General features: G+C 51.4%; 1 protein-coding gene across 3 annotated transcripts in view; it reads left to right on the top strand.

Moving 5' to 3' along the window:
* The window catches only part of FLNC (filamin C), a 146,123-nt gene that overhangs the window by 72,560 nt on the left and 56,938 nt on the right, over positions 1-16,625 (top strand). For all 3 annotated transcript variants that reach the window (XM_029617184.1, XM_029617180.1, XM_029617181.1), the window contains 8 exons: positions 3,942-4,055; positions 4,426-4,569; positions 5,492-5,615; positions 6,392-6,552; positions 8,180-8,270; positions 8,668-8,837; positions 10,128-10,245; positions 10,653-10,915. In XM_029617184.1, the coding sequence (XP_029473044.1) occupies positions 3,942-4,055; positions 4,426-4,569; positions 5,492-5,615; positions 6,392-6,552; positions 8,180-8,270; positions 8,668-8,837; positions 10,128-10,245; positions 10,653-10,915 (1,185 nt within the window). The remainder of the gene's footprint in view (positions 1-3,941; positions 4,056-4,425; positions 4,570-5,491; positions 5,616-6,391; positions 6,553-8,179; positions 8,271-8,667; positions 8,838-10,127; positions 10,246-10,652; positions 10,916-16,625) is intronic.

Raw genomic sequence — 16,625 nt, 5'->3', positions numbered from 1 at the left:
TCCACATCTGGCTCTTGTCTGGGCATCACCATCGACCTGTCTCTCTCTGACTTTGCCTACACATCAGTTCTCTCTGTTTCCCTTTGTCACCGATTGTTTGATATTCTTAAAATACAGTCTTTGCTCTCCTTTACTCTGTGCTGAATGCTGCTTGCTGTTGTCTTTTTCTCCTGTCTGGACTATTATAAAAGCCCCCATCTGGTCTCCCTGACCTCTCACTTTCCCCACTCCAACTCAACAAAACTGCTCTGCTGCTTTACTTTTCCATCTCTTATGTCAGGCCCTTCTTTGGCTTCCCTTAGTTGGGCAGGCTTGGATTGCAATTTATTTATACAGCTGAGCATGTGTGTATTGCACATGGGACACAAGACATGCAGCTGAGCATGTGTATATTGCACATAGTATGAGTCTTTGGAACACGAAACATGCAGCCGAGCATGTGTGTATTATGTATGGGACATGAGAAACACAACTGAACATGTGTGTATTGCGTATGAGACATGAGACATGCAACTGAGCATGTGTGTATTGCACATAATACCAGTCTAGGGGACACGAGACATGCAGCTGAGCATGTGTGTATTGCACAAAATACGAGTCTATGAAACATGAGACGGGCAGCTGAGCATGTGTGTATTGCACATAGTATGAGTCTTTGGAACACGAAACATGCAGCCGAGCATGTGTGTATTATGTATGGGACATGAGAAACACAACTGAACATGTGTGTATTGCGTATGAGACATGAGACATGCAACTGAGCATGTGTGTATGTGTGTATTGCACATAATACCAGTCTAGGGGACACGAGACATGCAACTGAGCATGTATGTATTGCACAAAATACGAGTCTATGAAACATGAGACGGGCAGCTGAGCATGTGTGTATTGCGCATGGGACACAAGACATGCAGCTGAGCATGTGTGTATTGCACATAGTACCAGTCTAGGGGACACGAGACATGCAGCTGAGCATGTGTATATTGCACATAGTATGAGTCTTTGGAACACGAAACATGCAGCCGAGCATGTGTGTATTATGTATGGGACATGAGAAACACAACTGAACATGTGTGTATTGCGTATGAGACATGAGACATGCAACTGAGCATGTGTGTATTGCACATAATACCAGTCTAGGGGACACGAGACATGCAGCTGAGCATGTGTGTATTGCGCATGGGACACAAGACATGCAGCTGAGCCTGTGTGTATTTCACATAATACCAGTCTAGGGGACACGAGACATGCAACTGAGCATGTATGTATTGCACAAAATACGAGTCTATGAAACATGAGACGGGCAGCTGAGCATGTGTGTATTGCACATAGTATGAGTCTTTGGAACATGAAACATGCAGCTGAGCATGTGTGTATTGCACATGGGACATCAGATGTAGCTGAGCATGTGTGTATTGTACATAGTATGAGTCTATGGAACACGAGACATGCAGCTGAGCATGTGTGTATTGCACATGGGACATGAGACATGCAGATGAGGATGTGTGTATTGCAAATAGTACTGGTCTAAGGGACATGAGACATGCAGCTGAGCAAGTGTGTATTGTACATAGTACAAGTCTAGGGGATACGAGACGTGCAGCTGAGCATGTGTGTATTGCACAAAATAATAGTCTATGGAACATGAGACGTGCAGCGGAGCATGTGTGTATTGAGTATGGGACATGAGATATGTAGCTGAGCATGTGTGTATTGCACATAGTATGAGGCTATGGAACCTGAGACATGCAGCTGAGCATGTGTATATTGCATATGGGACATGAGAAACACAACTGAACATGTGTGTATTGCATATGAGACATGAGACATGCAGCTGAACATGTGTATATTGTGTATGGGACATGAAACATGTAGCTGAGCATGTGTATATTGCACATAGTACAAGTCTATGGAACACGAGACATGCAGCTGAGCATGTGTGTATTGCACATAGTATGAGCCTATGGATCACAAGACATGCAGCTGAACATGTGTGTATTGCACTTAGTACGAGTCTAGGGGATACGAGACATGTAGCTGAGCATGTGTGTATTGCACATAGTACGAGTCTAAGGAACACGAGACATGCAATTGAGCATGTGTGTATTGCACATAGTACGAGTCTAGGGGATATGAGACATGCAGCTGAGCATGTGTGTATTGCACATAGTACGAGCCTATGGATCACAAGACATGCAGCTGAACATGTGTGTATTGCACTTAGTACGAGTCTAGGGGATACGAGACATGCAGCTGAGCATGTGTGTATTGTGCATGGGACATGAGACATGCAGATGAGCATTTGTGTATTGCAAATAGTACCAGTCTAAGGGACACGAGACATGCAACTGAGCATGTATGTATTGCACAAAATACGAGTTTATGGAACACGAGACATGCAGATGAGCATTTGTGTATTGCAAATAGTACCAGTTTAAGGGACATGAGACATGCAGCTGAGCATATGTGTATTGCGCATGGGACATGAAACATGAAGCTGAGCATGTGTGTATTGCGCATAGTACAAGTCTATGGAACACGAGACATGCAGCTGAGCATGTTTGTATTGCATGTGGGACATGAGACATGCAGCTGAGTATGTGTGTATTGCATATGGAACACGAGACATGCAGCTGAGCATGTGTGTATTGCGCATGGGACACGAGACATGCAGCTGAGCATGTGTGTATTGCGCATGGGACACGAGACATGCAGCTGAGCATGTGTGTATTGCTCATGGGATACGAGACATGCAGCTGAGCATGTGTGTATTGCACATAGTACGAGTCCAGGGGATACGAGACATGCAGCTGAGCATGTGTGTATTGCGCATGGGACACGAGACATGCAGCTGAGCATGTGTCTATTGCGCATGTTGCACACCAAGAGGACACGTATTCTCGGCCATTGGATCACTGAAATTGCCCTCAGCAGAATTGCTTCATGCTCTCCCTCCATGGCTCAGTCTGACTGCACAGGGTTCATTTTTCCTAATGGGTGCCTGCATAGCCAGAGTGTGAGGGGTTGGAGGACATTTCTGACCCCATCCCTGGCCTCTCCCCACCCACACAAGCTGTGCTTTTATTGGAAGGGATTTTGAAACCTCCAAGCTGGTGTCTCAGGCAGCGTGACCTTTCCAGCTTCCAGCTCATTCCCTTTTCCTAAGGGTGGGACTAGAAAGGGCAAAATGCTGCCCCCAAAATATCAGCTCTTTTACAACTATCTTTCTCCCCCTTGTTGGTCTTGTTCGGATTTTCCTTTCATGCCAACTATTCTGTGTCATGTGTTATTTAAATGTTTGGAATGAGAGGTGCTCTAAGTATAGGGTGCTAATCCCCTGCTCTCTGTTCCTTCCCTCAAACGTACCTCCCTCTGTCCCGGCGGAGAGCACCTCTCCATCTTTTCACTGTCAATCACTGCTCTGCAGAACCCTCTTATGCACAGACATTGTGACGTCAGTCCTCAGCGAGCCGGCGAGCAGTGACCTTACCTGGCTGTCCAGTGGGACAGAGCCGGATAAACCCAGTTAAAGTCACCTGGATAGCAGAGTTACCTGCCTAACGCTGGCTGTGTAGTGTTGAACATCGGCGTTCACCTGCCCCGATGTAACCAGGCCCCTGGAAGGCCGCCCGGCACCTCCTCTTTTTATTCGGCTAAGGTCTGTGCGGGTAGTGAGTCACCCAGATAAAATGTAGTCAGGCAGTGGGCATGAGGGGGGCTCTATCTGTGTCGGTCTTTTGAGCTATCCAAATGCTCTCTCATTCTGTTTCTGTAATCTCTCATGATCTGTTTGCGCTGAAGATGTCATTTACCTTTGTCTCATCCTCCTGCAAGTACTAAAAGTATAACAGTCATGGACTGTTCTTGTCTAGCGCCTTTCTCCCTCCTTTGCAGCTGTAATTGTTCTCTTACCCAAAGCTCGCCCTCCGATTCCTTCTCAGGTGAAAGCGTCTGGACCTGGCCTGGCCCCAACGGGCTGCATTGTGGACAAGCCTGCAGAATTCACCATTGATGCCCGGGGAGCCGGAAAGGCTGAGCTGAAGATATATGCTCAGGTGGGTAGAAGCGGTCTGCGAGCGGAGAGAAAATCGGCTCGGAAATTATGAATATCATTGATTGATTTAAAAAAAAAAAAAAAAAGCCTGGCGCTTACTTTGTGCTTGTGCCGGAACTGCGCAGCTTTCTTTAACTTTTCTCCTTGAGCGCAAGGACCCCCTCCTAGGACTAAGAAAGGTTCGTATCTCTAAGGATACAAGAGAGAGCGGGGGGCCCCCTGCTGTCATTTCCTGGGAATGCTTCCCGTTTCCTCTCAAGGACCCCAAAGGGGCATTCATTGCTGCGTAGGCTCGGATCTTCAGCTTTCCGTACCGACCCGGAAATATTATGGAGCCCTGTTACTGAATGGAGCTGTTTGTTTGCTTTCAGGATGCGGAGGGCGTCCCCATTGATATCAAGATCAAAGACAATGGAGACAACACCTTCTTCTGTGTCTATGTGCCCACAAAGCCCATCAAACACACCATCATCATCTCCTGGGGCGGCGTCAACATCCCAAAGAGTCCTTTCAGGGTAAGAGCGTCTCCCACTTTGCCCAGAGTTGGCCATCTGTCCGCCCCTTTAGACACGCATCAATGGGGGGGCCTACACCGTTGGATGTCCATAGAAACGTGCGCTTGTAAAGGCCGGAAAGAGTCCCAGAGGCCTTGAGAAAGAATGGCGCACACAATAAAAGCTGCGACTTACTGGGTTGGCATGTGCGTATGTGCCTCCTTCCCGTCTCCTGTCTTCCAGCCAGTCCCCAGGGGTCCTGTCCATTAAAGCCGCATTCACGGGGTCGGCAGTCCAGGGAATTCGAGAGCTGACTGAGCGGGTCACACTCTCCTGAGGCCAGCTCTCCAGAACAGAACTAAGAAGCCCGGGAGGGGCAGCATGAGGGGGGAGATTTGAATTCTGCTGTCCCTGCTGTATCCCCGTTCCGTGGAGAAATGAAGGACTTCGGGGTCTCTGAGGAACCTTTCTCTAGTGCTAAAAATTCATTAAAAAAATAAAAGATATATATATATTACACAGCATTATATTTGATCAAGAATTTTTCAAAGAACAAACTTAGGACATCATAACTGCTGTCAGTCCTGCAGAAAAGACTTAAAGTTACAGTTCCCTATACGTATTCGGATCAGTCCAGACCATGGGTTGAGCCTCCTGTCCAGCAGATGGAGACAGACCAAAACTGTAAGGGTATCCTATATCAGGACAGAGCCTACCCTTCAACCCTTCAGTATTCGTCTGTCTCCAGCAGATGCGACAGCTCACCCTTCGGTTCCCTGTGTTAGACTTAAAGTTACAGTTAGACCAGCCAAGCATTCGGCACCAGATAGCTCCCCATTCCATCCCTGGGTGTTGAAGGAGGCAGGGTCTGGTTAACCCAAAGAAGGAAGTCCAGGGCACTGGAAGCTTCCTCTTTATTTCATCGGTAACTTCTGCCTGGCAGGTGGCCATAGGAGAAGGCTGCCATCCGGACAAGGTCAAAGTGTATGGGCCAGGGGTGGAGAAGACAGGACTGAAGGCCAACGAACCAACCTACTTCACCGTGGACTGCAGTGAGGCTGGGCAAGGTGAGTTCTTCCGGCAGGAGCCCGGCGCCCGGCGCTTCTTGCGTGCCCTCTCATGCGCGCTCCGCGTGACGTCATGCGTCACGGGTGGAACGTGTCGGTGGCTCGGTCTGCCGTTCACGAGACAGCTTGCTTAAAATTAAAAAAAAAAAAAGCCTGCCCCACAAGCTGCAACTGCATTTAGGATCTTTGGTGGTGGAAGGGGGGATTTTTAAAGGTATTTCGGCATGTGACATAGTGTTTTCTGCCCAGAGGTGAGCTGTGTTCTGCATGTACAAGACCCGAGTGGTGCCAGTACACGGGGGGCTTTAATGCACAGAGAGAGAGAGGGGAGGCGTTCCTGGAGGGGGGTTAGCATTTATGCACGTAATTTTTGCTGGGAGAGGTGTGCGTGCGAATAGCGGGCGCAGGTCCGCGCAAAGCTGCTTTTTCTGACCCAGGTTTCAAAGTCAGCAGGTAAGATGGGCCGGCAAGGTGGGCTTCCAGCTTTGAGCCCATTTTATTCTTTGTCCCTGCCCAGTTTCCTTCTCTTTGATTCAGACTGAACTTAATAGTAATCTGAGCTCTCCTCGAGAGTTTCTGGAGCTCGTCTCTAAAGGGCCTGCCCCTTCCTGTCAGCAAAAGCAGTGCTGGGGCCCCCAGAGTCCCACCTCCCCCCCCCCCCCTGCTCCAGAGAAGCCATCAAAGGGCCCCTGCTTCCAAAGTGCCAGCCCTTTAATGACCCTGACCCTGCTGCAAAAAACCGACCTCTTGACTGACCCATTGCTTTCTGTGTTTAGGGGATGTCAGCATTGGAATTAAGTGCGCTCCAGGTGTGATCGGCCCCGCGGAGGCCGACATCGACTTTGACATAATTAAGAACGACAACGACACTTTCACCGTCAAGTACACCCCGCCGGCCGCCGGCCGCTACACCATCATGGTGCTCTTTGCTGACCAGGTAAGAGCTCGGACAGCAGGCTGCTCGTGAGCCTCAGCTTTGGTTGTGGGTTACCTCATAAAACTCAGAGCTAGGAGGGCGCTGCAGGTGAGGCCGGAGCTCAGAAACGGCCCGGATGGAGGGCAAACGGACTGCTTCCCGCTCACCCTGATGGGAAGGGCCGCAGCCCCTGCCGCACTCACCGCTGCTTTCCAGGGAGCTGTCCCAGTGAGAACACTAAACAAGGAGACGTAAAAGCTCAAATAAAATTGCCCAAGCAATTTTATTTGAGCTTTTACGTCTCCTTGATTAAAGTTTGAAAAAGACGCTCTTTGGCATCCTTCTGTTTGTTGCTTGCCTACGGTTTCACTGGATCGCCTACCCTGCTGCTTTTTGGGTCCAGTGAGAACACTGCCACTGGAGCAGCCCTCCTAGCACTCACTGCAGCTTTGCCAGGACCTTTCAGTGCCTTGCGAGCTGCCCTGAATTTCACAGCGCTGTTATATCTGAGCCTGTCCTCTCTTGCTCTGCTCTTCTCGGGCTCTCCACCCAGGATGGACAGAGAAAAGTCCAAGGTACGATTCAGGCAGGAGCCAGGGCAGCAGCTAGCTCGGGGATAGCCCTTTGATCCTGCTCTTGAGAAACACTAATCCCTGCCCGAATATCTGTGGCCAAGCATTTCTGAGCTAGGTCGCCCTACAGACTCCTGAAGAGCTCCTGGGCACTGGCACAGGCAGAGCCCAGACGTAGGACATGGGATCCCTCCGAGGGCACAGTCAGAAGTCCTGTCAGGTGGAAAGCACATTGCCAGCCCAGAAACCCTTCACAAGGACAGGATGGGATCCACGGTCAGTCAGCCTCCCTCCTGCCTGGTTTAAACGCAGCACTGAAGATGCCTTACATCAAGCAGTGCCAGTAAAAGCCAACTGTATGACAAAAAAATGAATAACTAAATCAGGCAATTGAAATGAAAGACTTCACTAAAATGTAAAGAAAAGAAATGGAGTTGGAAGCAAGGGACTTTGTCCTACCAAAAACTGGTTTCCTGGGTGTAATTTAATGCCTTCAGCAATTGCGATTTAATAAAGCCTATCCAAATGCAAATGGCCGGGACTTATGATTGCGATTGTTGCTAACCTGTTTTCAGCCCCTCTTTAGTTGGAAGTGCTGATGGGAGAGTTGTCCCGAGCGGCCATCCAGTTTGTTCCTATAGTGCGTTGACTGTGCCTTCTGCCAGGCAGGTCCGTCTTATGGTAGCCCGGAGTCAGGCCTTCTAGGTGACTGGGCCAGCAATGTGGATCTCCTTGCCAGCCACCGATTATTATGTTATATTTAGCAAAAAAGCAAAACTATAAATAATGGCATAAAAAACAAGCCACATGAACTCTGCTCTGCGTTGTGTCTGTCAGCAACATGCAGCCAGGAAGCCTTTTTAAAGAGATGACAGGTTCGCTGAGAGGTTTTAAATTTACTGTAAATGTATCAGAAAAAGACCTGAGCGTGCGTATTGTATCATATTGTTGTATGTTCTCTTGTCTGTTCATGAATTTTATGTGTTTCGTTGTACTCTGCCCAGCACAACTGATCTAATATGGCGGAAAAGAATTTTATAAATAAATAGTTGAGCCTTTACCTTTGTCCTCGCTAGGAAATTCCTATCAGCCCCTTCCGAATCAAGGTAGACCCTTCACATGATACCAGCAAGGTGAAAGCCGAAGGTCCAGGGCTGAACCGCACAGGTACGTGGGTCCTGAGTGGGTGCATTTATGGAACTTGTCCCATCACACCAAGGATTCACGAGCTGGGATCATCTTCCAGGGTGAGGCAGCAACTTAGCAAAGTGGTGGGAAGGACAGAAACAGAGAGAGAGAGAATGAGAGCGAGAGAAACTGTGATGTGGGAGGAGAGACTGCAGAGACGGAGAGATAGTGCAGAAGCAGATAGATAGAAATTCACCTACGAATGAAAAAACCAGTGAGGAGAATGGAGGTTCCCTGTACGTACCCGGATCAGTCCAGAATAGATGAGGAGATAGAAATAGGCGGATTGCGATGGAGTCCAGTTGCTTGGTGAAAACTTATGTTAAATTATATTGCATGGGCATTTGTAGGTGAATTTTCCTAATTCTCCCTTCAGGTGTGGAGGTCGGTAAACCCACTCATTTCACAGTCTACACCAAGGGAGCTGGGAAGGCCAAGCTGGATGTGCAGTTTGCTGGAATGGTGAAAGGCGAGGTGGTGAAAGACTTTGAGATCATCGATAATCACGACTATTCCTATACTGTGAAATACACAGCCGTGCAGCAGGTGAGTGATAGAAAGAGGCCATGTGATCTTCCCTGTCTGTCAGCAGCAGCCCTGCTGGTGCCTCCCATGAGACCCTATACTCTCTTACACATACTTAAGACATTCTCCTGACCTCCAGCTGTAACCTTGATGGTTTCTCTCATTAGGCCCTTCCCTCGCTATGAATAGCAACAACATTGAGATGTTCTTCTGTTCTCCAGCAGATACCTTGCACTGTCTAGGTGCCAGAAAAACTCTACTTCATTTTCTGGTTTTGTGGGGCAGTGAAACAATAAGAGAAGAAATAAAAATTATTTCTGTAGACAACATTGAGCTTCAAGAAAGGGTGCAGCACTTGGACAGAAAAGGAATCTGAAGCTGGTCCTCCATTTATTGGCAGCAATAGTCCAGCATAGCAATTTTTACAGGCGGTCCTGTTGGCAGACCTCTCTACCCACTCACCCCACCCTCAGTGAGCTTTTCCTTCTTATTTTCTTATGTGTCCTCTAGCCAGGAGGACAGAGGGAATCTGAAGGTTGAAATATGACCTTCTTGCTCTCAAGGAGATTCCCTCACAAACCAAAGAAAGGGAACTTTTTGCACCTTTCAGTTCAGCCCAATGGAAAACCTGGCATGCAGTCCAGTTCAGCCCATGCACGTTCATGGCTGGACATCCATGATGCCAGCACCACTCAAAAGTGGCTGCTTCCACTCTAAACTCTCATGGGGAAGCACCCAAAGGAAGGGGAGGAAAGAGGCCAGGCTCCCTCCTAGAGCTGACGTGCCCCAAGTTACCAAAAATAACTGACTGAAAGGACAAGTAACATGCATGGCATGCTGTAGATTGCTGTTGGGATCATGCCCTCCTCTACAGGTGGATCTAGTATGTAAGTTCCAATCTTGGTTACTATTTTGTTTGAATCCTTTTCCCAGTACTAAATGGGGATGCATTGAAATGGCCTTGATCTTACTCTGATTAGATCCCTCCTCTGCTGCAGATGAGACTGGGCCATGGGGGCTTTTCTTTATTAACTGGAATGGTCTACTGGTGCATACAGGGGAATCTTCAGTCCACTAGCTGTGAATTTGTTCATATAATGTGAGCGATCTCCCCTGACATGACAACACTCCATATTTTAGGCATCGGTTTATTTCTCATTTCCCTATCCCATCATTCCCTGGGCAGGGTGCCCTACAGTGGGCTCAGTATATATGCCTAATATGTTGGCTGAAATAGTCCAGCATTTCACTTGTATAGCGCAACTAGGAACGATGGCTGACCCTTCTCTCCTTTTGTCTTTTGTCCTACAGGGAAACATGACAGTGGCGGTCACCTACGGAGCTGATCCTGTTCCCAAAAGTCCATTCATTGTCGGTGTGGCTCCTCCATTGGACCTTAGCAAGGTCAAAGTTCAAGGACTGAACAACAGTAAGTATCATTTGATCAAAGAGGAAAAATAAGAGCATGCCATGGAAGGGTGGGGGGGGGGGGGAAAGGTATGGAGGAAAGGCGAATGCGTGTGGGTTTGGGTGATTAAATGGAGCAAGCACATGGGACAAATAGGGCATGGGGTGAATGGAGAGTCCTGGGATGGGGAAATGCACAATGCAAAAGTGAATGAATAGTTCCCTAGTGGGTGGATAGGACAGAACATTGCTTTCATGAATAATAGTCCAAGAATCCAGTGCTTCAGGACTTGGTGTAAACCAGAGCACCAGGACCAATCTGTAGAAGGAAAGCTGTGCACGCGTAGTGCCCATGTAAGTACAAAAGGATATCTGGAGTTGGATGCTGGCAGACCTCCTCATGGCTCTCCCTTTCTCTCCTGTTTGCAGAGGTCGATGTTGGCAAAGACCAGGAGTTTACCATTGACACCCGCGGAGCTGGAGGACAGGGCAAAGTGGATGTGAAGATCACATCCCCATCGCGCCGGCCCATCCCATGCAAAGTAGAAACTGGGGCCACCAGTGGCCTTCACACTGTCAAGTACATGCCCCCCGAGGAAGGGCCCTACAAGGTGGACATCAGCTACGATGGGCATCCGATCGCGGGGAGCCCCTTCACTGTGGAGGCCGTCATGCCACCAGATCCTTCCAAGGTATGTGGGGCATCAATTACATATAACATGGTTCCCTGTACGTACCAGGATCAGTCCAGGACACCTGGGTTGTGACTCCGCACCAGTAGATGGAGACAGACTAAAACTTGTGGGTGGAGCCATATATGCCCCTGTGCCAGTCACAGCCCCTCAGTCTTACTCTGTCTCCAGTAGATGGTGCAGGTCCAGTCACAGCCTCGGCTGCCCTGGGTACTGATAGTCAGTTAGGGGTAGTGTGTTTCTTCATTTTCAATTGTTAAGGGTCTGGTTTGTAAGTTCCAGGCGTTTTTATTTCTGTGTTTTCTTCTGGTCCGCCCTGCCTCCCAGGGGGGTTGGAAGGTTCTGAGGGGACCATCCCCCCTGGTTGAGGCCGCTGCCAGGGCTGAGGGCCCGGCTGGTCAAGTGGCAGCGTTGGGGGTGACACCGGGGAGCCCGGTTCACTCACCCCCACTGGAACAGGGCTCCAGGACCGTGGACAGCGGTGAGTACTTGTAAAAAAAAAAAAAAAAAAAAAAAAACAAAAAAAAAAAAACAGGTTTACTTTTTCTGCAGGCCGGCTCTCCGTTTTCTTCGCGGCTGCGTTTTCTCTTCACAGGGGAGGGGGGCCGCTTGCCGTGGGGCGCTTTTCTTGGTTTGTTCGTTCTTTTTCGGGGTTTTTCGCCGCGATCGCGCCTCATGCCACGCAGGTCGGTCTGCCGAGCATGTGGCTCGGCGCGCGCGCGCGCCTCTCCAGGGACTGCCTTTGCACATCGTGTGTCCCGGGCGGGGAAGGACCGTCCGGGCCGCGTGGGGGGAGCCGTTCCCGGGCGAATCGCTCGCCGCCGAGTACAGCAGCAGCGTCGGGGGGGCCTGAGGAGCCTTTTCCGATTAGCGCGGGAGTGGCGGCCATTTTGAATTCGGCCCGCGAAATCGCGCGGATCCCGGTAGAAGATGGCGCCCTGCCTCCTCCGCTTTCCCCGAGACCGGGTCCGACGGGGGGGGCCGTCCCAGGGGGGGCAGTGGCCCCTGGGGACGCTAGTTCAGGGGAGGAGTCTTCAGCTTCCGGGTCCTCTTCTTTTTCTGCTGACTTTGCATTGTTGCTCCGCAAGGTCCTCAAGCACAAGCGCCACAGGCGCAGGCATGGGTCGGAGGCCGTTTCAGGGACTCACAGGTCGGGGCCCAAGCAAAAGAAAGTCAAGGGGTCCGCGGATACCAGGGTGAGAAGGAACCCACGGGGAGTCCCGCGGGGAGTTCCACAGACCTCAGATAGTGAGTCCTCCGTCTCAGATGAGGTGAGTGCCCACGAGGAGACCCCGCGGGGGACCGAGGAGACGCCAGGGGGCGGTTCCACCCCGCCCAGTGTGAGCAAAGGCACGCAGGCCGTGGAGGGCAACGACCCGAAGGTGGTCCGTCTCTTCCGTAGGGAGGAACTAGCCCCGCTTATTCCAGCTATTCTGGCGGAGCTGGGCATTGCGGCTCTGACGGTGGTCGCCAGGCAGGACGCCAACATGGATCCGATGCTACTGGGGCTCACTGGCCCAGCTGTAGCTTTTCCCTTCCATTTCTCGTCGACGGATATTCTGTTTAAGGAATGGGATTCCCCGGAGTTAGGCCTTAAGGTGACAAAGGCCATGGACAAGCTTTATCCTCTGCCGGAGGACGCGTTGGAGCTGTTACGGATCCCGAAGGTAGACGCGGCGGTGTCAGCAGTGACAAAGAGGTCGACGATCCCTGTCACGGGCGCCACGGCACTCAGGGATATCCAGGATCGGAAGCTAGAGGTACAACTCAAGAAGATTTTTGAGGTATCAGCTTTAGGAGTCCGGGCCACCATTTGTACTTACTTCGCCATGAGAGCCAGTCTGCGATGGGCTCAGGTTCTCACAGGCGGATCGCCTAGAGGCGGCTATAGCATATGGGGCGGATGCTCTCCACGATCTCCTACGGACCTCTGCTAGATCCATGGTCGCGGCAGTTTCGGCGCGTCGTCTCCTTTGGCTTCGTAACTGGGTGGCGGATGGTTCCTCTAAGGCTCACCTCGGTTCTCTTCCATTTAAGGGTAAGCTGTTGTTCGGCAAGGAGTTAGATGATTTGATGCTTTCCCTGGGGGAGAACAGGGCTTTCAAATTGCCTGAGGACAGGGCTAGGTCCCGGCCCTCGTTGTCCAGTAGGCCCCGTTTTCGCGGAAGCAGAAGGTCGCGTCCTCAGAGATCCTCGGGTCCCGCATACCGGTCATATACCGCTCGTACCTCCCAGTGGTTGCAGTCCTTTCGTGGGAAAAGATCCGGGCGACAGGGGGGACCCCCATCGGGCGCCGGGTCCAAGGTCCCACAATGAGATGCGGCTGACCCATCCCTCACCTCGGCCCCAAGCCGTGGTTCCCAACGTCGGGGCGAGGTTAACGTTATTTCTCGAGGAATGGGTCAAGGTAACTTCGGATCACTGGGTCCTCGACGTGATAAGACACGGTTACGCTTTAGATTTTGCTCGCATCCCGTCAGACAAGTTCCTGGTGTCGCCCTGCAAGCGTCCGGAAAAGAGAGCAGCCGTGCTAGGGACCCTCGAACGTTTGGAAGGCCTGGGGGCCATTTCTCCCGTGCCGGCAGGTCAACAAGGCACGGGACGTTACTCAATTTACTTCATCGTTCCAAAGAAAGACGGCACGTCCAGACCAATCTTGGACCTGAAAGCGGTAAACAGGTGCCTTCGCGTCCCTCACTTCAAGATGGAGATGATTCGGACCGTAATTGCCTCGGTGCGGCCTGGCGAATACCTGGCCGCGCTAGATCTCACGGAAGCGTACCTCCATGTGGGTATCCACCCATCCTTTCAGCGGTTCCTCAGGTTCTGGAGGGGTTCTTGGTACACCCTTACCTGGACGACTGGTTGATCCGGGCCAAGTCCGAGAGCCAGTGTCGCTTGGCAGTGGACAGGGTCCTCCAGCTGCTGCAGTCCCTGGGCTGGGTCATCAACTTCCTCAAGAGTCATCTTGTTCCCACCCAGTCCTTGGAATATCTGGGGGCCGTCTTCGACACGAAACGGGGCCGGGTGTCCCTGTCCGCGGAGCGCGTATGGAAGCTGCAGTCTCAAGTCAAGCGGTTATTGTCTCTTCGGCTACTGCTGGTTTGCGACTACCTGATGGTTCTGGGATCTATGGCGTCAACGCTCGCGTTGGTCCCCTGGGCGTTCGCTCATCTGCGTCCATTACAATCATCCTTGCTATCCCATTGGAAGCCGGTGTCAGAGGAATTCCACCTTCCGCTACCGCTAACGGATCAGGCGAGGGACAGCCTGCACTGGTGGCGAGTGTCGGAACACCTGACGGGTGGTGTGTCCCTGTTGGTTCCCGACTGGACAGTAGTGACCACGGACGCCAGCCTTTCCGGTTGGGGCGCGGTTTGCCTAGGCAAGTCGGTGCAGGGCCGGTGGTCCGAGACTCAAGCGCAGTGGTCCATCAATCGGCTGGAGACCAGAGCGGCTCGCCTGGCACTGCAGTCCTTCCTGCCGTTGATACGGGGAAGGGCGGTGCGGATATTGTCGGACAATGCGACCACCGTGGCCTACATCAACCGTCAAGGCGGGACATGGAGTCCGCTTGTAGCGGTGGAGGCGCAGCTCCTGATCAGCTGGGCGGAGCAACATCTCAGCAATATCGCAGCGTCCCACATTGCCGGAGTCGACAATGTGCAGGCGGATTATCTCAGTCGTCATCACCTGGATCCAGGGGAATGGGAGCTGGCGGAGGACGCCTTCCTTCTCATCTGCAGGACGTGGGGGGTGCCCCACATGGATCTCATGGCCACGTGGCAAAACACAAAGGCTCCACGGTTTTACAGCCGATGCCGAGAGAGAGGGGCCGAGGGAGTCGACGCACTGGCTCTTCCCTGGCCGACAGACGTCCTGTTGTACGTGGTTCCTCCGTGGCCAATGATAGGAAAGATCCTGCGACGTATAGAGCTGCACCCATCCAAAGTGATCCTTGTGGCGCCGGAGTGGCCACATCGTCCGTGGTTTGCCGATCTCATTCAGTTGTCGGTGGTCGCCCCCCTTCGTCTCCAGGGGTTCCCGGGGCTTCTTCGTCAGGGCCCCGTCTGTTTGGAGGATGCGGATCACTTCTGTCTCGCGGCATGGCTTTTGAAAGGCATGGCTTGAAAAGCAAAGGTTACTCGGATTCGGTGGTGGCCACGCTATTGCGTTCCAGGAAGCAGTCTACGTCCCTAGCGTATGTCCGAGTCTGGGTGATTTTTGAAGATTGGTGTCTGCAGCGCAGGGTGGTTCCCACTTCGGCCTCCATCGCCGATATACTAGCTTTTCTCCAGGCTGGTCTCGCCAAAGGGTTGGCGTGCAGTTCCCTGCGAGTACAGGTGGCAGCGCTTGGTTGCTTGCGAGGTAAGGTTCAGGGGTTTCCCCTGGCCCTGCACCCAGATATTTCCCGGTTTCTTCGGGGAGCAAAGCACCTCCGTCCACCATTGCGTCATCCCTGTCCGTCCTGGAACCTCAATTGGGTTCTGTCTTCCTTATGTTCGGCACCGTTTGAGCCCTTAAAGCGGTCAACGGTCAAAGATCTCACGTTGAAAACGGTATTCCTGGTGGCGATTGCTTCGGCAAGACGTGTTTCTGAGTTGCAGGCGTTATCCTGTAGGGAACCGTTTTTGCGTATTTCCGACTCAGGAGTCTCTTTGCGGACGGTTCCTTCCTTTTTGCCTAAGGTCGTGTCGGCATTTCATTTGATCAGTCCATTGAGCTCCCCGCTTTCGGGATAGGGGTGTCTTCGGACCCAAAATTGAGAGACTTACGGAAGCTAGATGTCCGGAGGTCTCTCCTTCGCTATTTGGAGGTCACTAATTCCTTTCGGGTGACGGTTCATCTTTTCGTCCTGTTTTCGGGTCCAAAGAAAGGTGCCGCTGCGTCCCGCACTACGATCGCCCGTTGGCTTAAAGAGGCCATTGGTTCAGCGTACGTGGTGCGGGGAAAGCCGGTCCCCGTGGGTCTCAGAGCTCATTCGACGCGGTCTCGCGCTGCGTCTTGGGCGGAATCTTCTCAGGTGTCGCCTCGAGAGATTGGCAGGGCGGCTACCTGGATGTCGTTACATACCTTCATTAAACACTATCGGTTGGATGGTCAGGCTGCTGATTCCGGGGGTTTTGGAGCGGGAGTACTCCGAGCGGGACTCTCTGCTTCCCACCCTCGGTAACTTAGCTCTGGTACATCCCAGGTGTCCTGGACTGATCCTGGTACGTACAGGGAAAGGAAAATTAGTTTCTTACCTGATAATTTTCGTTCCTGTAGTACCAAGGATCAGTCCAGGATCCCGCCCGCAGTGCTGTTCTGCAGTAACGGAGAGTCCGCTCGTAGTCTCATTACCTAATCTGTTTCTGGTTTTACCCCCTCGGTTAGGGGAGTTCTGTTTCCAGTGGGAGTCTTGAGCTGCTCCCTGTTGTGGTTAGGTTATTTAGCTAGTTTATTGGTTTCCTGTTTTTCTACTTTGACATTTTGTAAGACTGAGGGGCTGTGACTGGCACAGGGGCATATATGGCTCAACCCACAAGTTTTAGTCTGTCTCCATCTACTGGTGCGGAGTCACAACCCAGGTGTCCTGGACTGATCCTTGGTACTACAGGAACGAAAATTATCAGGTAAGAAACTAATTTTCCTTTAATGCTCTCATCATCCCCTACAAAGAATACAAAAAGTACAAAAATTCTCCTTACTATATCATTTATAAAAGTCC

This window comes from Rhinatrema bivittatum, chromosome 9 (genome assembly GCF_901001135.1).
Source record: "Rhinatrema bivittatum chromosome 9, aRhiBiv1.1, whole genome shotgun sequence".
NCBI classification, from domain to species: Eukaryota; Metazoa; Chordata; class Amphibia; order Gymnophiona; family Rhinatrematidae; genus Rhinatrema; species Rhinatrema bivittatum.
The sequence above is the reverse complement of the archived record's forward strand: the minus strand, read 5'-3'. Positions and strand labels throughout refer to the sequence as shown.